Below are 22,935 nucleotides of genomic sequence, written 5' to 3'. Positions count from 1 at the left end.
ATTGGCACTAAGGGGCCTAAAGTGTACCAAGAAAACATCCCCCACACCATTACACCACCAACACCAGCCTGCACAGTGGTAACAAGGCATGATTGATCCATGTTCTCATTCTGTTTACGCCAAATTCTGACTCTACCATCTGAATGTCTCAACAGAAATCGAGACTCATCAGACCAGGCAACATTTTTCCAGTCTTCAACTGTCCAATTTTGGTGAGCTCTTGCAAATTGTAGCCTCTTTTTCCTATTTGTGGAGATGAGTGGTACCCGGTGGGGACTTCTGCTGTTGTAGCCCATCCGCCTCAAGGTTGTGCGTGTTGTGGCTTCACAAATGCTTTGCTGCATACCTCGGTTACGAGTAAATAACGAGTGGTTATTTCAGGCAAAGTTGCGCTTCTATCAGCTTGAATCAGTCGGCCCATTCTCCTCTGACCTCTAGCATCAACAAGGCATTTTCGCCCACCGGACTGCCGCATACTGGATGTTTTTCCCTTTTCACCCCATTCATTGTAAACCCTAGAAATGGTTGTGCGTGAAAATCCCAGTAACTGAGCAGATTGTGAAATACTCAGACCGGCCCGTCTGGCACCAACAACCATGCCACGCTCAAAATTGCTTAAATCACCTTTCTTTCCCATTCTGACATTCAGTTTGGAGTTCAGGAGATTACCAGGACCACACCCCTAAATGCATTGAAGCAACTGCCATGTGATTGGTTGATTAGAAAATTGCATTAATGAGAAATTGAACAGGTGTTCCTAATAATCCTTTAGGTGAGTGTATATATTTATCCTGTTCAGTGGTTGCTCTATCTTAGCTCTTGAGTTCCTGCACTACTCAGTTATGCTTGAAGTTTCTTCAACTTTGTCTCAGATGTTTCTCCTTGGAGATACAAATCTATGACAATTGTTGGCATACAGTAAGAGTATAAAGCTATAAAATTATATGGATTGCATATTGCAGATAATTTGGTCTTGGAAGAATGTGAAAAGAAATGTTTCTGTTTAATTTGAAATATCTAACATTTGATTGCAGTCTTTGTATCATGGCAAAAAAATGTTGTTTACTGTAATTGGTATATGTCTCGTCACTGTCATGACTGCTATGTTGCTCGGACCTGCATACAAGAATTTCACCTACTGTTGCACTTGTGTACATGGTAGTGTGACAATAAAGTGATTTGATTTGATTGATTTGATTTGAATCTGAGCACAGTTGGAGACATTATTGAGATCCCTTCTGCATCTCTAGTCAAGACACGTGAGATTACTTAGGTCTTATGTATGTGTCCAGCTAAGCTACTCAATTAATTTATGAGATGTGACCTACAGACTGGAGATACAGTGTTTGTGTGCGTGTGTGTTTAATGCTGTATTGCCGACACCCATCTCCACAACCAGCAGAATACAAAATCGATCACCCATCTGTTGGCTTAAGCATATTTCTTTCCTTCTCGCACATTCTCTAAGTCTGTGTCCTTTCCCCAACATAAAGCCCAGACCCCATCATCTTCAGGATGCACATGTGTGCCTGTGCACGTGTCCACTCTCAGTCTCACACACACACACACACTCTCCCAGGCTTGAGTGTAACTTGTAGGGACAGGAATAGCAGCAGACTGCGGTTTGGAGTGTGTGCCGATGCTAAGAATAGCACAGGGGGAAGGCGGGGACTCCGCACTGACTGGGTCCCCCATGCCTTGAGCTAAGATTGGATCGTGGAAGATAAAAATAGCACTAAAGCGAGTGGTTGGGGGAATGAGTGAGGTGCCTCATTTTTCTTCTCTTGTTTTTTCTGCAGTGCTGCTTTCTACAAGGTGTAACATGCAGCTTTCACTCTAGCTGGAGAAGGAGATTGCTATTTGAGGAAAGAAAATGAGAAATAGATAAAGAGAGGGAGAGCTCTGAGGAGGAAATAGTAAAATGGAAAGCAGAAAACAGAAATTGCTTACAGATGGTTGGTAGAGAGGCAGGTACATAATGTAAAAAATAGAAGAAAATACGAAACACAAAAATAATACGATTTATTATTAAAGGTGGTGGCTAAGGCAGAATCACTATTGCTTTTGCAAATATGTGGGGTTAAGGATTTGAATAAACCCCCAATGCTTAGTAATAAAATTCAATGCGTAACTCGTCCCGCACTTCTTTTTTTTTTTTGCTGTGAACAGGAATGATACCTCAAATCAAGCAGCATGTTGAGGAGAGTTGTGCAACTATTTTTATAAGGGATCAAGAAAGCAATTTTCACCAGATGATAAAACAGGCAAAAAAAAAAAAAAAACTCATAGACATATATTAAAGGAGGAACCAGAGCCATGCTTGGGGAGCAGAATGGTCTTTTTGACTAGTATTTGGGCCAGTAAGCAATGCAAAAAAAACATTCAGAGTACCTTAGCCTGTGCATGGCAAAGCTCTGGCAGCCACCAACAACATCCTAGCATTGTGGGAGTGATTTTTGGATCGGGAAAACACCACTTCAGACAATTTGAAAATGATACATAATGGTTCACCAGTAATGCTCATTTCACCAGAGTTCCACGTATGCAACCCCAGAACACATCCACACATATTTGCACATAATTGCAAAGTTAGGTGAGAAAAAGAGTGTCATTATTGGGGGAGCATTCTTATATGCGTGTTTGTGTTGTGCAGCAGGGCTTAAAAGAATGGTAATATATTCCTTCCACTCTCTTTCTTGTTTTAGTTAGCTTTGATTGACTGCATTTGGTGACTAGAAATATGGAAGTGCCTGCATAAACACCTCTCTCTCTTTCTCTCTCTGGAGGAGTGAAGAAAAGAAAGTGAAAACTTCTTTGGAAACACTAATTTAAGGATCTCTCTCACATACACTTCGTGCCACTGGGGTCTGTGTTACTAAGATTGGATGGAGAGGGCTAAAAATAAATTGCGCTTTAGGTGGGGTATGGGACTGCAGATGGAGCGTGGGGGTGGAGATCATGAGAGGACAAAAAAATGATGCAAAGAAAGAGGCAGGGTGCAGAGAAAGGGAGGGGGGTTGCGAAATAAAGATGGAAAGATTTCAGTCAAAGCGAATAGGGAGAGAAAAAGCAAAGTGATTAACAGAAATGGTTCAAGGATGGGGGAAGCACTGCATGCATCATAGTTTGCTGCATTATTGCTTGGTTTTGGTTATGTGATGGAGGGAGTTTGGTAGAAATATTGGGATGTGGACTTTGCTTGTGTGTTGCCACCCCATAGCAATGGATGGTGATTGACAGTCTTTTACAAAACAAAAATAAACAATGCCGCCCCTCCGCTCTTCTGCCATACCATGGGATCATTGAAGCCATCCTTATGACATTCTAAAAACATGCAGTGCAGAAAGAGTTTATCAACAAAGAAATCTAAATCAATTTTAGTTAATAAAAATAATGTTTTGTAGGTAAAAATCAATTGAGATTTGTTAATCTTGGACTATTGACAAATTTGCAGAGAACTGGGTTGAAAGTGGAGCAACAGGGTAGAGAAAAAGGCAGAAAAACAGAAAAGAGCCAAAAAAATATAAAATAAAAAAATCAACAGGATGTGTTATTGTGCCACGCAGTGGTTGTGACACTTTACTACCCATTTAACAAAGGATGCACACAATAAAGTACTATTCAGGACCAAGAATATTCTTATTAAATTGAATCTGTTTTTATTAATTAATTCATACCTTTGCATATTAAGAAGGTAGCCTCAGTGCTTGCAAGGCAGCAAAATATTAGTTTTAAAGTTTTAGGTAAGCTTAGATTTTAGGCTTTTGTTCTGTATAAATGAAATACAGCATCAGAGCCACTTTGCCATTGTCATGGCCCATGGCACTTGATTCTCTTTTCTGTTGACTGTAAAAAATAATCAACACAATGCAACATTGTCTTAGTTATGTAACTTTGACTATTCACAGTGTTCTCGACTAATCGCTGGGCACCGCCATGATGACTTGGATTGCCGCTAAACGGTTTCTGGTTCTGGACTGCATAAGAAGCAGTATAAAAACTACCAATTCTAACAACCATTTTAAGAGTTAGTCTGAGAAAAATGAGTTTAAGCTCAACTTGTGCAGTAAGAAATTATAGTAGCTTATGTTATCAATGCAACTCATCTCTGTCCACTGCCCTCCATCTGTGAGGATGAGGATGATGATGAAGAGCAGCACTCAAGTCTGTGTTTCTTTCATCTGGCAAATCTTAACTGCTTTAAGAACAGAGCTGAATGGAGGGTGGGGGGAGCACAACAAAACCCCTCTCCTCTTTTATAAGACTGATAAGATATTTGCTGAAGAAACTTCCCCATGGTTGCCATGGGAATTTCAGAACAAAAACATTCCGTTGTTCTCCAATATAACCATCTCTCTACAGTTAAAATTATTATACTAATCATGAGGCATGTTTCTGGCCTACCATCTCACATGAAGCTTAATTCATGACATTTGACATGGACTTTGGACTTTTCTTATTTCACTACTATCCAAATATACAGCCGTGTGAAGGATTTTTACCTAAAATGTACAAATGCATCTTATGCAAATGATTACCCTGACAAGTACTGTATGTTTGAGCCTCTTTTGGGTGTGAACAAAGCAAAGGGGTTAAAAACCAGCATGGACAACCCCCCTCTCTCTATCTTCTCTGCTCTATGGCTTACACACACTTTGACATCTGTCCCGGGAAGTCCATATTCTCCATTGTGGGAGGCCTCACTTCCGGGGCTCTGCCTGGCCATTCCATCACCCATCCACCAAACAAAGCAACGCAAGTACTTCCTGACTTTCGCTGAAATCTGGTGCTTTTTTAAATATAATTTAATAACCCAATCTCAAATCACAGCATACAAAATGAAGTTCTCAGAGTTTGTTCAAGGCGAGGTCTATAGACTCCATAAAGTTCATTTTCCAATCATCTTCTGTAAAAGCTCACTTACCAACCCATTTTTATATTTGTTTGTCTATGTGTTAGTTTAGTTAATAAAGTCTTGTTTATATTCAAAGAGATGTTGACTGTGTATTTTATTAAATTGTATTGCTCCCTGTCAATCCTAAGCTACATGCTCATAAACAGTATTTCAATCTATTTGTAATATTATTTTTAATGGCCATGAAAGTATTATTACTGTAAGAATTAATCTTACGTTCCAATCAACTAATAAATAAATAATAAAATAGTATATGCACTGTATTGGAAATTATTCATTACATTATACACAAACAGGAGTCTTCTGTTAAATCACTAATAGAATCTGCTCTGTCTCTCAGCTGGACTGGGAAAGCAACGGTGGTCTGGTGAAGAAACTGCCCTCCATCCGTGAGGATGAGGAGAATGATGAAGAGCAGCACTCAGTGTCAAAGGCCCCACGTTCCCCTCTGCGCCTGACCCGGGGCATCAGCTCACCCCTACGATCGCCATTCCTCCCCCCACGCCCCTTCCGCCCTCCGTCAGACCACGCAAGACCTGCCACTCTCCAGATTCCTGTGGTCAGTTTCAGCAGCGCCCCTCCAGAACTCAGCCCCAGGTGTGAAATACACACACACACACACACACACACACACACACACACACACACACACACACACACACACACACACGCACACACACACACACCAACAACTCTTTCTTCAACTGAACAGAATGAGTGCTGATGGAAATCTGGGATTGAAAATCTAAATTTAAACTAGAAATGTCTTGCTTCCATTAAAGCACAAAAGATACTCTAGACTTTGTAACATTCTCAAATCATAATTGAATAATAACATAGGTCATTGTGTGGAGTCCATGCCAGCTTGAGTGTATGTCATTGAAGCTAAAGTGGGAAATATCAAATACTATTGACAAAGACATTTTTATATAGATATTTTATTATTATTAAACTTTTCTCTCTACTTGTTATGATGATAATATATTTTTTTAATGGGAAAAAGTCTTTATTAAAATATAAAGATGCAAAATGTATATTTAATAAAACACTGGGGCACTCTTGCATCACATCTTAATGCAATGAGCTATGGCCCCCTGGTGGCTCTCAAAACAACTTCACTGATTCATAATTTTGAAGTATCCAGCTACCATGACAACCAGTCTGGGAAGAATGGCTGCTTGCTCCAATGATTGGCCCTTCAATTTCACACTTGGAAATCATGGCTTATCTAAGGCTGCAATTTGGTGAGAACAATGTAAACAAATCCATTTGAGAGGATAGAGAGATATCAGTTTTTTGATAGATACTGTATATTTTATTGATGTACATTTCATCCATTTGGCCACACAAATGTTTCAGTAGTTTAAATCCCCTACCAACTGTCAGCTCTGGATAAACTGCACATAAACAACATAATGCATTCTTTTCATATTTCTATAGATTTGTGGATGGCATAGAGACAGAAAGCAATTGTAGCTCAACACAAAGGTTTGAGTTCGGTGCCAGCCTACCTCAGAGTGGCCCTCCATCCCCTTCTCCAGGTACAAACACACATACAACTACAAGCAGCAAGTATCTTCTGGGATATGATATTATGAATTAAAATTTTCCAAAATGGACTGTAAATCGTAGTCTCACATAGTTACACTATTAACTATTGCTCCATATTACAGCTTACTCTGGCCATGAATCAACCATTTTGATTGCTGTAAAGCAGCTATCCACATATTGTATTTTTATATATGAAATTTTACTTTATAAAATTTAAAGCAAAGTAGAATATCTTGTTGCTCAAGAATATGTGGTCTCATACAAAAATCAAAGTTTCCATTTCATAAACCTCACAAACACGACTTTGTTCCTGTGCACTCCACCTCCCAGAAATTGTGTAACATCAGCCAATCAGATTGGAGCTTTCAGTTGTAATAAATCTCTTGCCAATTGTGTGTAATATCAATTTAATAGTCAGCTAATGGTCCGTAGTTTTGTCTTTTGAGAGTAGGTTAACTTCACTACATCCACTCCTCCCTCTATACATTAAAAAGATGTTTAGCAGTCTTTACAACCAACTCAAGATTAAAACATTCTCTGTTTCATGTGCGTTTGTGTGCAGTGAACCAAGAACAGCTGGAGACCAAACAGAGCATCACCAAACTGAGTGAGGAGGTGAGTGCATCAAGCACGCAAACACATTCAACATATTAGCATGCATAAAAGCCAGTAGAAGCCATGCATTACATCTGGGTGTTGTTAGGCCAGTGGCTTATTGTTTTTTAAAGGGCATAAACAGCACTATGTTAAGGGACACATATGTGTGTATAAGTAAGGGATAATGTACAGTCAGCTAGTTTTTAGCATACGTGAAACCCTGAGAGAGTGAATAGGATGCAATGTCAGATTATTTTGTGATGATCTCTAGCTGACTGCACATTATACCACTTATTACAGGGCTGTGTACAACTTTTTTTTTAAATAAACGTGAACTATTAATTTGACTTTATATTATTTTATTATGTGAGAAGAAAAAGACCACAGAGTGATGAGTGAGACATGAAACTAGCACAGCTATTTAGGTAATAGAATGCCTGGGACAACTTTCTGACCACTATAATGCAACAGCTGACCAATAAGAGTCAAGAATTCCAGAGAGCCATAAAATAATTACACTTATTAATAAGTTTATTAGCTTGTAATGATGCAATGACGCAACTTCACTGTGCATTAAAGGGGTCATGACATTAGTTTTTTCCCTTGAGGTTCACTTATATCTTTAGTAAACTTTTTTGCACATATTTGTAAAATATGATCACTTTTCGCACTCATTTTGACCCTCTGCCAGGAATTTTTGGTTTTGGTACTGCTTCTCCTTGAAGATTTGACAGTAAACACCCACAATTATGATTTGCCCTCTGCTCTTGACTGACCTGCCAGCTCACTGCTCACCGCTACTGGGCAGGGCTACGGAAATGATAACGTGAAGTCGGCATTGATGTGTTGCTATGGAAGCGTTCAGATGCAAATGTCTACCACAGTGGGACATAACAATGTGGAGGAAGTAGAGGATGAGTCGTTTTGGCTGCTTGGTTTCAACAAATGCTCTTTTTGCAGTGAGGAAGTTTTGAATTCTGAAACTTACAGTATGTTTTTATAGTACAATGACCTCGTATATTTCAAAAGATCAAGGAAAATTGTATTCCACATGTCTTGACCACTTTAATATACAATTCAACTTATGTGCGATTACAAGTGTGCATATATCTGCTATTTTCAGAAGCTTCATACGTGGCTTATCCAATCAAAAAAGATTTTAGAAAATAACTTGCATCTTCTTGGTCATATTCACAGATGACTAGTCTCTCCCAGCAAGTGTCTCAGCTGAGCAAAGAACTACAGGAAATGACACGTCTCCTTCGATCCTTGCTTGTCATTGGATCACAACCCCTCCTGACAGCCCTCAGTCCAACAATGCCTCCGTCTCCCAGCAGTAGCAGTGGTCCAACAATATCCACACCACCAGCTCCTTCCCCAACAGCTCCACCGTCCTCACTGCTCATGCCTACTTGCTCCCTATTGGACAACACAGACACTAGGGGCATTGCCTTACCCAGCTGTCTCATACCCACTAGTCCACCGCTGAGATCCCAAGCACAGGCTCAGGTGTCTCCAGTAGGCTGTACAAGGGGACCTTCCTTGCCAACCCTTTTCTCTCCAGTGACTGCCCAAACAGAGGGGCCAGGGCCATCTAGCCAAGGCTATGCCCAGGCAGCTCAGGACCAGACATGCCAAGCCACCCATCCCTCTCTCACATTTTCTTTGTCACTCCCTTCGTTCCGATCGCTGTCTCATTCCTGTTCTCCCTGCCAGGGGCCTCACCTTTCCCGACCTGCCTGTCACAGCAGAGGTTTGCTACCTCCATCCCCCTCACAAGACAACCCAATTCAGCCACCCTCTCATTGCTCAGCACCTCCCTCGATCAATAACTCCCCTTGTGACCACATGCTGAGGATTAGCCCCTTTCTCCCCTCCTCATCTGCTCCTCTGATCCAGCCACGGTCGTGCACTCCTCCCTCCTGCCCACACACCTCCCCACACTTGCCCTGCTCCCTGGACTCCCTGTCAGAAAGCCATGTCACTTTGGGAACTTCATGGCCCCAGCAGAACCCCAGGCCTGGTCCTCCTCAGTTAGAGTTTGAGATGCAAGAGTGGTCAGCAGGAGGGAGGCTTTTCACAGAGCATATCAGCTTCATAGATGAAGAGGGACCACCACTGTGAGAGATAGAAAGACTGAGAGAAACCTGGATACTTATAATAGCAAATGAGGATAAGAGAGTCGAGAAGTGGGCGAGTGCAATGACCCCAACACACCTACAACCTGAGATAAGAGACAAAACTGATTGCTGTTCCTTTAGGACTACAGATTGTAGCTCTGTTCTAAACCCTAGTGAGCTGCCTACCTAGACAGAATTTTTAGGCATCATACCATCATCATACATATTATTGGCTGTTAGAAAGAAAAAGTATGCTGCCTAAGAGGCTGTTCACATCAAAAGCATTTTGTGTCCATCTGCGCTGTTTTTCCATTGTTTTTCTCTGTAAACATGCACTAGACGGTGTCTTTGACCGCTGTGCCGGGTCTTTCATTGTCTCATGCAGGAGGGCTGCGTTTAATACACAGCATGTCAGGTTGAAAAGAATGTGTGACAGTGTAGGGTTTGGAACAGAGCCACTGTTATACATCACTTCAGTACCCAATACCAGTAAGTCACTCCCATTTGAGCACAAATTCAAGAAGTTCCTCTTTAGCAGGGCCTTCACAGGCACTGTAATCAGCACAGTGCATGGTGACTTGAACTGTGAGGGTCCCACTGCTGTCATAAAAACCTTGCTTTGACAATTTCACATAACAAAGTGGGATTTTTTTATGCACAGTTATGTGCATGGATTTGCACTGGTCACGTACATACCAGAAAACAAGGTCAATTGTCAGCTGGTGTTTGTTATTTCTTGCAGATTCTGTATTATCAAAACAATCTTTTTACTCTATGAATTCTTCATCTTCTGAAACAAATTCACACTTGATTTTCCAAACTTGTTAAATTAATGAAGCTGTCACACCACAATATCCATAACACTTTTGATTTGTTTCCTCCAGACTGTCCAAGGCCAGTCAACACATTCAGTGACCATGAGTCAACCATGAGGACCTTGGGAATTGCCTGTCCTCTACTTCTGGATTATCCAATTTTATCAATTTAGTGATAACTTATATTTAAATAATTTAAATATTATTTAAATTAAAAAAATAATATTATATTTAAATAAACAAAAAAGAATGGTTTAGAACAAGCATAAAGGGTAATACTTGACAAACACACCAGGGTCCAAAATGTATCTTTTGCCATACATACACACACATATATATATATATATATATATATATATATATATATATATATATATATATATATATACAGTCAGGGTTGGGGAGTAATGGAATACATGTAACGGGAATACAAAATATTAGTAACTGTATTGAACTACTGTTACAATTTAAATAATTGGTAATTAGAATACAGTTATATTCAAATAGTATTTTGATTACTGAAGAGATTACTTTGCATTTTATTGTAATTTCTTTCATTTATTATTTAGTCCTTTCAGATGGAAAACATTTATACATATAAATAATTCAATCCAAAATGCATTTGAACCACTTTCTTATGATGTGTTACATTCATACGAGCAGACAGAGAAGTAAGTTTGAAGTAAGTTTGGGGCAAAAGAATATAGAAATAAATCTTGTGTAAATTTATTTTTTATGCTAAGCTAAAATGCTATTTCAAGCCATTTTACATGCATATGTTACCAGGCACGATCATATTTTTTTAACAAGAACATTTACGTTGGATCATAATTTATTTTTTTCTAGTAAAACCTTTCATATCAGGGCAAAAATCGTATTCTTGATAATAATTTTTGTATTGTTTTCCTGTAAAAATATCTGAAAATCCTTAAAACAAGATCAATTTGATTAATATTGTTTTAGAAACAACACTGCAGAAGATATTTAGGTTTTTTAGAGAATGTATTTTCAACATGTGTATTTTGTCTTACTGTACTGGCAGATTTTTTATAGACAAAACAAGTGAAAGACTCTACCAGTCCTGAAGACGTAATCTAAAGTATTTTGAATATGTTACTGACCTTGAATAATCTAATGGACTATGTTACAAATTTTATTTTACATCTGTTGTGGAATACATTTCAAAAGTAACCCTCCCAACCCTGTATACAGTTGAAGTCAGAAGTTTACATACACTTAGCCAAATACATTTAAACTCAGTTTTTCACAATTCCTGACATTAAATCGTAGAAAACATTCCCTGTCTTAGGTCAGTTAGGATCACTACTTTATTTTATGAATGTGAAATGTCAGAATAATAGTAGAGAGAATTGTTTATTTCAGCTTTTATTTCTTTCATCACATTCCCAGCGGGTTAGAAGTTTACATACACTTTGTTAGTATTTGGTAGCATTGCCTTTAAATTGTTTAACTTGGGTGCAACGTTTTGGGTAGCCTTCCACAAGCTTCTCACAATAAGTTGCTGGAATTTTGGCCTATTCCTCCATGCAGAACTGGTGTAACTGAGTCAGGTTTGTAGACCTCCTTGCTCATGCATGCTTTTTCAGTTCTGCCCACAAATTTTCTATCGGACTGAGGTCAGGGGTTTGTGATGGACAACTTTGGAGGTATGCTTGGGGTCTTTGTCCATTTGGAAGACCCATTTGCGACCGAGCTTTAACTTCTTGGCTGATGTCTTGAGATTTTGCTTCAATATATCCACAACATTTTTCTTCCTCATGATGCCATCTATTTTGTGAAGTGCACCAGTCCCTCCTGCAACAAAGCACCCCCACAACATGATGATGCCACACCCATGCTTCATGGTTGGGATGGTGTTCTTCGGCTTGCAAGCATCCTTTTTCCTCCAAACATAACAATGGTCATTATGGCCAAACAGTTCAAGGTTTGTTTTATTAGACCAGAGGACAATTCTTCAAAAAGTAAGATCTTTGTCCCCATGTCCACTTGCAATCTGTAATCTGGCTTTTTTTTTTTATGGTGGTTTTGGAGCAGTGGCTTCTTCCTTGCTGAGCAGCCTTTCAGGCTATATTGATATAGGACTCATTTTTACTGTGGATATAGATACTTTGCTGTTGTTCTGGGATTGATTTGCACTTTTTGCACCAAACTATGTTAATCTCTAGGTGACAGAATACGTCTCCTTCCTGAGCAGTATGATGGCTGAGTGGTCCCATGGTGTTTATACTTGCGTACTATTGTTTGTAAAGATGAACGTGGTACCTTCAGGCATTTGGAAATTGCTCCCAAAGATGAACCAGACCTTTGAAGGTCCAAAAGGTTTTTTCTGAGGTCTTGGCTCATTATTTAAATTTTCCCATGGTGCCAAGCAGAGGAACTGAGTTTGATGGTAGGCCTTACAATACATTCACAGGTACAACTCCAATTCAGTACACCTCCTATCAGCTATAAGCTAATTGTCTTAAGGCTTGACATAATTTTCTGGAATTTTCCAAGCTTCTTAAAGGCACAGTTAACTTAGTGTATATAAACTTCTGACCCACTGGAATTGTGATATATTCCATTAAAATTTAAACAATTTGTCTGTAAATTGCTGTGAAAAATTACTTGTCAAAAAATAGTTTTAATGACTTCAACCTAAGTGTATGTAAACTTCTGGCTTCAACTGTATATACAGTTCTGCAAAAATGTAAGGCACTTGTAAAAAATGTTGCATTGTGAGGATTTCTTCAAAAATAGTGCCATAATTAGTTTTAATTTTTCAATTAATATAATTCAAAGTATAGTATACATTGAAAAAAAGCTAAATCAATATTTGGTGTGACAAACTTTGCCTTCAAAACAGCACCAATTCTCCTAGAGACACCTGGACACAGTTTTTCTTGGTTGTTGGCTGATAAGATGTTCCAAGCTTCTTAGGGAATTCACCTACAGTTCTTCTATCTATTTAGTCTCAATTGCTTCTGTCTCTTCATGTAATCCCAGACTGACTCTATGTTCAGTGGGGGTCTCTGTGGGGCCATGCCATCTGTTGCAGGGCTACATGTTCTTCTATTCTATTCTATTTGCAGAAGGAATGCTTGGGAGTCTAAAATGTATATTACCTATTGACACACTACAGCTAAAGATATAAATAACCATCTTAAGACTAATGTTTTTCTTAAACATCTTATGTGCCCAAGACTTTTGCACAGTAATATATATATATATATATATATATATATATATATATATATATATATATATATACACACACACACACACACACACACACACACATACTGTACTGTATATGTAAACCAATCAGCCACAATATTAAAACCACCTGCCTAATATTGTGTAGGTCCCCCTTGTGTCGCCAAAACTGCTCTGACCCATCGAGGCATAGACTCCACAAGACCTCTGAAGGTGTCCTGTGGTATCTGGCACCAAGACACAAGACATTAACAGCAGATCCTTTAAGTCCTGTAAGTTGTGAGGTGGGGAATTGTTGGTCCAGCATATCCCATAGATGCTCAATCGGATTGAGATCTGCGTAATTTGGAGGCCAAGTCAACACCTTCTGAAACATTTTTGCGGTGTAGTAGGGCACATTGTCCTGCTAAATGAGGCCACTGCCATCAGGGAATACTGTTGCCATGAAGGGGTGTGCGTAGTCTGCAACAATTTCCCAAGCAGGTTATCCTGCTGCCATCTCTTCCCCAGGTAAACAACGCACACGCACCCAGCCGTCCACATGATCTAAACGAAAATTGTATTCATCAGACCAGGCAACACTCTTCCATTGCTCCATGGTCCAGTTCTGACACTCAAATGCCCATTGTAGGTGCTTTTGGTGGTTGACGGGTAAACATGGGCACTCTGATGGTCTGCGGCTATGCAGCCCCATACGCAGCAAACAGTGATGCATTGTGTGTTATGACACCTTTCTATCATGGACAGCATTAAGTTTTTCAGCTATTTTTCTGTGGGATTAGACCAGATGGGCTACCCTTCGCCCCCACGTGCATCAATGAGCCTTGGGTCCCCATGACCCTGTCGCCAGTTCACCGGTTGTCCTTCCTTTTACCACTCTTGGTAGGTACTAACCACTGCATACCAGAAACACCCCACAAGACCTGCTGTTTTGGAGATGCTCTGACCCAGTCATCAAGCCATCACAATTTGGCCCTTGTCAAAGTCACTCAAATCCTTACGCTTGCCTTTTTTTCCTGCTTCCAACACATGAAATTCAAAAACGGACTGTTCACTTGCTGCCTAATATATCCCTCCCCTTTACAGGTGCCATTGTAACAATATAATCAATGTTATTCACTTCACCTGTCAGTGGTTTTAATGTTGTGCACTGATCAGTGTATGTATATATACACACACACACACACACACACACACACACACACACACACTGCATTCATAAAATACTGAGACCCCTTCATTGTTTTCACATTTTGTTATGTTGCAGCCCTGAGCTAAAATGCTTGAATAAATTTTTTACCACATCAGTCTACACTCCATACCCTATAATGGCAAAGCAAACAAACAGATTTTTGATAACACAAAACTAAAATATCACACTGACATAAGTATTCAGACCTTTTGCTATGACACTTGAAATTAAGCTCAGGTGCGTTCCATTTCTCTGGTTCATCTTTGAGATGTATCTACACTTCAATTGGAGTCCACCTTTGGCAAATTCAATTGATTGGACATGATTTGGAAAGGCACACACCTGTCTATATAAGGTCTCACAGCTGAAAATGTCAGAGCAAAAACCAAGCTATGATGTCAAAGGAACTGCCAGCAGAGCTCAGAGACTGGATTGTATCGAGGCACAACACTCCACCAATCTGGGCTTTATGGCAGAGTGGCCAGAAGGAAGCCTCTCCTCAGTGCAAGACACATTGGAGACACAAAGCCTGCTTGGAATTTAAATATACACTCACCTAAAGGATTATTAGGAACACCATACTAATACTGTGTTTGACCCCCTTTCGCCTTCAGAACTGCCTTAATTCTACGTGGCATTGATTCAACAAGGTGCTGAAAGCATTCTTTAGAAATGTTGGCCCATATTGATAGGATAGCATCTTGCAGTTGATGGAGATTTGTGGGATGCACATCCAGGGCACGAAGCTCCCGTTCCACCACATCCCAAAGATGCTCTATTGGGTTGAGATCTGGTGACTGTGGGGGCCATTTTAGTACAGTGAACTCATTGTCATGTTCAAGAAACCAATTTGAAATGATTCAAGCTTTGTGACATGGTGCATTATCCTGCTGGAAGTAGCCATCAGAGGATGGGTACATGGTGGCCATAAAGGGATGGACATGGTCAGAAACAATGCTCAGGTAGGCCGTGGCATTTAAACGATGCCCAATTGGCACTAAGGGGCCTAAAGTGTGCCAAGAAAACATCCCCCACACCATTACACCACCACCAGCAGCCTGCACAGTGGTAACAAGGCATGACGGATCCATGTTCTCATTCTGTTTACGCCAAATTCTGACTCTACCATCTGAATGTCTCAACAGAAATCGAGACTCATCAGACCAGGCAACATTTTTCCAGTCTTCAACTGTCCAATTTTGGTGAGCTCTTGCAAATTGTAGCCTCTTTTTCCTATTTGTAGTGGAGATGAGTGGTACCCGGTGGGTTCTTCTGCTGTTGTAGCCCATCCGCCTCAAGGTTGTGCGTGTTGTGGCTTCACAAATGATTTGCTGCATACCTCGGTTGTAACGAATGGTTATTTCAGGCAAAGTTGCTCTTCTATCAGCTTGAATCAGTCGGCCCATTCTCCTCTGACCTCTAGCATCAACAAGGCATTTTCGCCCACAGGACTGCCGCATACTGGATGTTTTTCCCTTTTCACACCATTCTTTGTAAACCCTAGAAATGGTTGTGTGTGAAAAATCCCAGTAACTGAGCAGATTGTGAAATACTCAGACCGGCCCGTCTGGCACCAACAACCATGCCACGCTCAAAATTGCTTAAATCACCTTTCTTTCCCATTCTGACATTCAGTTTGGAGTTCAGAAGATTGTCTTGACCAGGACCACACCCCTAAATGCATTGAAGCAACCGCCATGTGATTGGTTGATTAGAAAATTGCATTAATGAGAAATTGAACAGGTGTTCCTAATAATACTTTAGGTGAGTGTAAATACCTAAAGGACTCTCAGACTATGAAAAACAAGATTCTCCGGTCTGATGAAATGAAATGAAAACTGTTTGGCCTTAATTCCAAGAATCATGTCTGGAGGAAACCAGTCACTGCTTACCACCTGCACAATATACCATCTCAACAGTGAAGCATGGTGGTGGTAGTATCATGCTGTGGGGATGTTTTTCAACGGCAGGGACTGGGACTGGTCAAGGTTGGAAAATGGCTGTCCACCAATGGTCCCCATTCAACCTGATAGAGCTGGAGAGGATCTGCAAAGTATGGCAGAAAATTCCCAAATGCAGGTATGCAAAGCTTGTCGCATCATACCTAAAAAGACTTGAGGCTGTAAATACTTCCAAAGGTGTAGTTAAGGGTCTGAATACTTATGTCAGTGTGATATTTCTTTTTAATAAATTTGCAAAATTATCAAAAATCTAGTTATTGCTTTGTCATTATGGGGTATGGAGTGTAGATTGATGTTAAAAAAAATGAAGGGGTCTGAATACTTTCTCAAAGCACTGTGTGTGTGTGTATATATATATATATATATATATATATAAATATCTCACACAGTATATATGATACTCGCCACATCATATTGCAGCACCAGTTTCTTCGTGAAATAACATATTATACACAACATCTACTCCTCGAATGTATTGCCACATGAAGGTCTGGAATTATGAAAGTAAAACAACTTTTACTGTCCTGGCTAATCTGTTTATGATACATTTTCTCTTGCTTGAAATGTTTCAATGGCAGTCATAGTCTGAGGCCATTTGTATTGTACTGATTCAAGTCAATACATAGTTCATGTTGCATATATATATATATATAAACCATTTGTATTTACTACTTCGCAAGTGTTAATTCTGGACCCTATACACAAGCATGACATACCAAGCACTCTAGCATGCAGTAGCCTCATTAACCATCTTCTGTTGTCCATGTTGCTCTTTCCCCCTTTTAAATAAAACAGAAAACAATCATTCTCAAGACAATCATAAGAATACAAATAGGAGCTCAACAAACAGTCCTAAAGTCAAACCATCATAACATTTAGAATAGTGATCAGTCAATGAGTCTGCACTTAAGAGGTGGTGTGCAGTTAGTTGTCAGTTTGGACTATGATTGGTGAGTTGGAATGTAATATGTTGGACAGCCCAAGTGGTTTGCATATATAGAATAAATAGACACATACACAGAGCTTTAGCCATCCTGCCTGCGTGCCTTCCTTTAAGACATAGCTCTTCCCATTGTTCAGCATTCACAATACTTATCAAAATCTTTGGGTTATATCACAGCAAAGAACACTGCACTTTTATTTCCCCGTCTATTTATTTAATTATGTTATTTATGTATTTATTTATCTATCTGCAATCCTAATAAGAAAAGACTCTTGTGAGAAAATTCAGACATTTCTTGAGGCTGGTGCCCAAGAAGGCAAAAGCTTCTTAACTAAATCACAATACTCTTTGATTTGGACTATGGATCAAGATCACCCCAACATCGCTACTATACAATGACCAGCACCAGTTTTATTAGTGGCCAAAACAAAGCAACAATGTCACCTCTTTCTACTATTGTTTAAAGTTGCCAGATTTGGCATATCTATTAGAACTAGAATGACATCAGCTTGATTTATCAGTTTGTTGAGGTCTATCCAGACTCATGGCATGGGTGCACCGTAATGGTAAGGGGCCCATTATTTGTAACACAATAGAATGCATTGGTTTCTATTTATCTTTACCTTGAACACAGGGCAGGGGGTCTGAATATGGATAGAAGGGACTGTGATGGATGTTTTGGGTCTGGGGATTAATGCATGTCCAATTAATTTGCATGAAAAATGTGCCTGCATATATAGGGGAGGGATTTGGGGTGGGTGGGGGTGCTGCACGACCCAGGGCATACAGGGTACAGATGTATTTTATTAACTGTAACGAGCTTTATGAGAGACACTTACCAGGATAATAAAACACTGATTTTATATGAATACAGACTTCTGTGCTCATTCTAACCCCCCCACCCCGTCTCATTAAAATAATTCAAGAAACACACTCACCGACCACTTTATTAGAAACACTATGGTCATAAGAAAGTGCCTGGCGTGGTCCTCTGCTGTTGTAGCCCATCTGACTCAAGGCTTGACGTGTATTCGGAGAGTTATCTGAGTTACTGTAGTCTTTCTGTCAGCTCGAACCAATCTAGCCATTCTCTGTTGACCTCTCTCATCAACAAGGTGTTTCCGTCCACAGAACTGCTGCACACTGGATGATTTTTGTGTGGTTTTTTTGCACCATACTGAGGAAACTCTAGAGACCGTTGTGGTTGAAAATCCCAGATCAGCAGTTACAGAAATACTCAGATCAGCCCATCTTTCACCAACAATATAGCCACAGTAGAAATCACTGAGATCACATTTTTGCTCCATTCTGATGGTGGATGTGAATACTAACAGAAGTCCCTTAACCATATCTGCATGACTTTATGCAATGCACTGCTGCCACACGATTGGCTGATTAAATAATTGCATGAATAGATTGGTGTTATATGTGTTCCTAATAAAGTGGGTGGTGAGTACATGCTACACCTAATTTTCATCACTGTTTTCACTGCTGTTTTTTCTGAGTATGGTGAGTTTCATTATGTAATCTGTGTGAATATTTAAGTGAACCTAGGACCAATTCCTTGATGAAGATATGTTGCTGCGGTCCCAAAATTTCTTTTAACTTGTATTTTTGGGCTTTTTTGATGTGTTTATTGACAGACAAGGAGTCAGGATTCAAATCTGTGTCTCCAACATGAGTACCAATTGGCCCAATATGTCTAAAGCAAAAATACTAGTCACTAAGCCATGGCTTCGACAAGTTATTCCTTCCCAACTCAAGAAAAAAAGACAGAAATCAGTGGAGTGCTCCATGGCATATTTTGGAGTGGAAACATTCCCTGTAGCGATTCAAAAACAGGGAGTTATGGGGGTAGGGGTATGGTTGTGAGGAGACTTATTCTCATAGATTAAAAAGAGTAAAACATTTTAAATAAACAGTAGTAAGTGCAAGCAAACTTGCACCTTCTATTCAGGGTTGAATGGTTTCTATGAAATGCTCGGTGTCAGTATAAGACCCAACATGCTGCCTCTTCACATACCCATATCAGCTTATATTACAGAGGAAAACACAAAGGGGAAAAACAACCTGAAAGGGTAAATTAAAATTCCCAAAAATATATTTATATATTTATATTTAAATATTTACGAGGTATCCACAAAAAAGAAAAGAATCAAGCAGTCTTTTTTCCTAACCTTTCCTTGTGTGAAAGTCCTAATTTAAAATAATAATAATAATAATAATAATTAAAATAAGGAGACTAAGCTCCTGTTAGCTTAGCACTGTGAGGTCAGTCAGCATTCTCCAAAGGGAGTCCAAAGCGTCAAAACCTCCAAACCACCAAATGGCGCTGCAACACACTTTGAGGTTCTTTCCTTCACATTACGTCAAAAAGCAAACAAACAAACAAACACAATTTTTTCCAAGAGTTCCGCCGAAAACATTAAGCCAACGTAGCTGAAATCCCCACTGGAGCTGTGGCCTCTGTTGACCGCATCTCTGATTTGCGGAGTTGCTTGGGGTGTCTCCACAACAAAAGGTGTCTTGTGCAACAAAAAATTAAAGAAGAGCAAAAATGAAACTCAGATCTAAAACAAAACCACAGGAGACGTGATCCTTCTAGAAATTGTTAGTTCGGGCCTAGTTGCGGCTTCCTTCAAGGTCATGCCAAATACTGCTGCATTGCAGTTTTTGCCCTGAGAGAGAGAGTCACATCATTACTATGGCAACAATCAGACAACAGATGCAACTGCCAAAAGATGAATGAGTCTGTACATCACCTGTCACAGAGGTTAGGATCTGACGCTTGGGTGAGTTTGTGTAAGATATCCACAAAGCCCATATCCCTTAATTTGTCTTGTCTCTCTTGTGAGCCTAGGGGGAACAGAGAAAAAGAAACTTGTAATATGTTCATTATACAGAGAATCCTATTTTACTCAAGACCAATACACATAAAGAATATGCAAGTGTGGTGTTCACAAAAAATGTTTTGCACAAATATTATGCACCCCAAATCAAATGCAAAACGGTCATCATTCTTTGAAAAAGGTTGGAAATATTAATGGGATAGTTCAACCAAAAATAAAAATTCTCTCGTTTACTCACTCTCATATGCCATCCCAGATGTGTATGACTTTCGTTCTTCAGCAGAACACAAACTAGGGGTCAATCCAATATTCATAATATTTCTAATTATCAGACTTGTTAATTTGTCTGATCTGATTGCTGATAAATTTGAAAAAGTACTCCGTTGTAGGGATGGGCGGATCGATCCTAAAAGTACCGATACATCCGATACTGATGTTGTCGAAAATAGCGATCCTCAAACAAAAATATTGATTCTAAATAATGTATTTATTTTTTTAACTAGGGGTATTATTATTTGGTTACCACAAACAATAATCATAAGCTTCAAAGTGAAATAAAATGGATTAGGCTATATTAGCAAATACTTGTGCAGGATGGGAACTGTTCTTCCACTTATCTTAACATTCATAAATGCTGAAAGACACACACAGACAAGCGCTTGCATCGTCACAAGACTCGTTCAAACAATAGGGATCAGCGCCTTGTAGAGGTAATGATAGAAAATCAGAGAAATAGCTTCTGGTGTGTAGTCTAGGCCAGGCATATATACATGTCATATGCCCTCCTAGCCCTTTTAGGATTTTGCGTATGCACACATGAAATAACTGATGATACGTGTGGCTGCCAGAACAACAAGCATTTGACTCATGCCGCAGCACCGTTGCGTGAAATGTGTTTTATTGTTATTATTTTTTTTTAATAATATTTTTAATTTACAGAGATTCTCTCTAAACACGCTCAAAGATGCACTGACTAGGGAGCACTGGCAAGACAGTAAGCTGATCCATCAATCAGAACGTTCATTTCACATGTGATTGGATAATTGCTAACCAATAATATTATCCGTTTCAGTAAGGGACAGGACATTTCCAGCCTCAGACACACAAACCATCCCTGCAGAAACCATCATTTGCACTGCATATTTATTTCCCTGCTAAATGTAAATATATGTATATACATTTAAATGTAACTTATGCAATTAAACTTATGTTATTACACCCCTGACGCATTTCTTCTAGGGCTGTCAAAGTATATGTTAACATATGAGATTAATAATATACTTATATTGAATTATCTTTCTGTTTCAATAACGTCATTACATTTAACCAATAGTGCTTTTTTAAATATTTAACACAGGCACCTGATTTGAAATTAAAGGGATAGTTCACCCAAAAATGAAAATTTCTCATCATTTACTCACCCTCATGCCATCCCAGATGTGTATAACTCACTTTCTTCTATAGAACACAAATTAAGATTTTTAGAAAACAATTTCAGCTCTTTAGGTCCATACAATGCAAGTGAATGGTGACCAAAACTATCAAGCTCCAAAGCAGCACATATAGCAGCATTAAAGTAATACATGAGGTTTAATCAATGTATTCTTAAGCGTTTTGGCTGATATAATTCCTTTTTCACTGTACATCTTGCCATTGCAGTCTCTAGGCTAGATCACGATTTCAATCTTGATTACACTTCCTAGCACGATATTGTGCTCTGCATGGGTCAAGCAATAGGAAGTGTAATCAAGCTTGAAATCATGATTGCCAAGGAGATTGTCAAGATTTAAGTTATATTTTGGTCTGTTCTCAACCAAAGAAGATGGATTAAACCACTGGAGTGGTATGGATTACTATTATGTGGCTTTTATGTGCTTTTTGGAGCTTTAAAGTTTTGGTCTGAGATATTCTTCTGAAAATCTTTATTTGTGTTCTGCAGAAGAAAAGTCATATACATGTGGGATGTCATGAGAGTGAGTAAATTATGAATTTGTATTTTTGGTTGAACTATCCCTTAAAAATAACAAAATCATAGCCAGACTCTAATTTATCAGTTAGCGATCAAGAAATTCTGTAAACATAATTTGTATTAATAAATGAGAGCCAGATGGGACATTTGACCATTTAAATCCCACCATCTGACCCTTTAACATCTTCGCATAACCTGTATGTCATGAGATCCTCACCGTCCTCCTCATTCCAGATGAGGTTGGAAATGCAGAAAGTGGCGGCCAGCTGCAGCTTCACGTTGGAGTGACCCTGAAACAAAACAGCAGGTCAAAAAAAGAGGGGGCAGCTAAGAAACAAGCAACAGGTAAATGAGAACAAGGCAGAAGCTAAAGAAAATAAATGGTGCACAGAAAGAAAAACAAAAAGGTAGTGTGACAAAGACTTATTGAAAAAAATCCTTTAATGAGAAGCCAGAGGAGCTAATGCAATTACACTGACATTACCATGTAATATTTTATTTTTTGGAGCATATCGTCATTGGTCATAATGAGCTCCTTGGCAGTGTTTCCGTCAGCGATGTTGGCCAATATGCACAAGGTCTGCAATAAAACATCAAAGCCATTGTTATATAAACTTTACTTAAGACTATTAAATAAAAATCTGCACATTTCCTACAATATCAAAGAATGACAGGTGTAGCGTCATTCAGAACAAAGTCTGGTCAAAACAAGGTGTTTTTGAGTTTGTTTCAGTTGTGCGTAACAATTTTCCATGGCGAACATTCAGGAATATTTCTTACAGGCTGCTAAACACCTTACAGCCATTG

At 39.2% G+C, this 22,935-nt stretch overlaps 2 protein-coding genes across 7 annotated transcripts in view; one reads left to right on the top strand and one right to left on the bottom strand.

Moving 5' to 3' along the window:
- The window catches only part of kcnh3 (potassium voltage-gated channel, subfamily H (eag-related), member 3), a 150,142-nt gene extending 139,835 nt beyond the window's left edge, over positions 1–10,307 (top strand). For both annotated transcript variants that reach the window (XM_052148849.1, XM_052148850.1), the window contains exons 12-15: positions 5,256–5,512; positions 6,356–6,456; positions 7,029–7,081; positions 8,261–10,307. In XM_052148849.1, coding sequence (XP_052004809.1) covers positions 5,256–5,512; positions 6,356–6,456; positions 7,029–7,081; positions 8,261–9,187 — 1,338 coding nt within the window. In that variant the 3' untranslated portion in view covers positions 9,188–10,307. The remainder of the gene's footprint in view (positions 1–5,255; positions 5,513–6,355; positions 6,457–7,028; positions 7,082–8,260) is intronic.
- Positions 516–22,935, bottom strand: part of armc8 (armadillo repeat containing 8) — a 40,709-nt gene continuing 18,289 nt past the window's right edge. For 3 of the 5 annotated variants that reach the window (XM_052148852.1, XM_052148853.1, XM_052148855.1), the window contains 4 exons: positions 22,613–22,708; positions 22,346–22,418; positions 20,073–20,166; positions 15,290–19,988 (listed from right to left, as the gene is read on the bottom strand). In XM_052148852.1, coding sequence (XP_052004812.1) covers positions 19,955–19,988; positions 20,073–20,166; positions 22,346–22,418; positions 22,613–22,708 — 297 coding nt within the window. In that variant the 3' untranslated portion in view covers positions 15,290–19,954. Of the gene's footprint in view, positions 625–15,289; positions 19,989–20,072; positions 20,167–22,345; positions 22,419–22,612; positions 22,709–22,935 lie in introns of those variants that run through there. The other 2 variants (XR_007972500.1, XM_052148854.1) reach the window with 2 other exon arrangements.

This window comes from Xyrauchen texanus, chromosome 18, assembly GCF_025860055.1.
Source record: "Xyrauchen texanus isolate HMW12.3.18 chromosome 18, RBS_HiC_50CHRs, whole genome shotgun sequence".
NCBI classification, from domain to species: Eukaryota; Metazoa; Chordata; class Actinopteri; order Cypriniformes; family Catostomidae; genus Xyrauchen; species Xyrauchen texanus.
The sequence above is the reverse complement of the archived record's forward strand: the minus strand, read 5'-3'. Positions and strand labels throughout refer to the sequence as shown.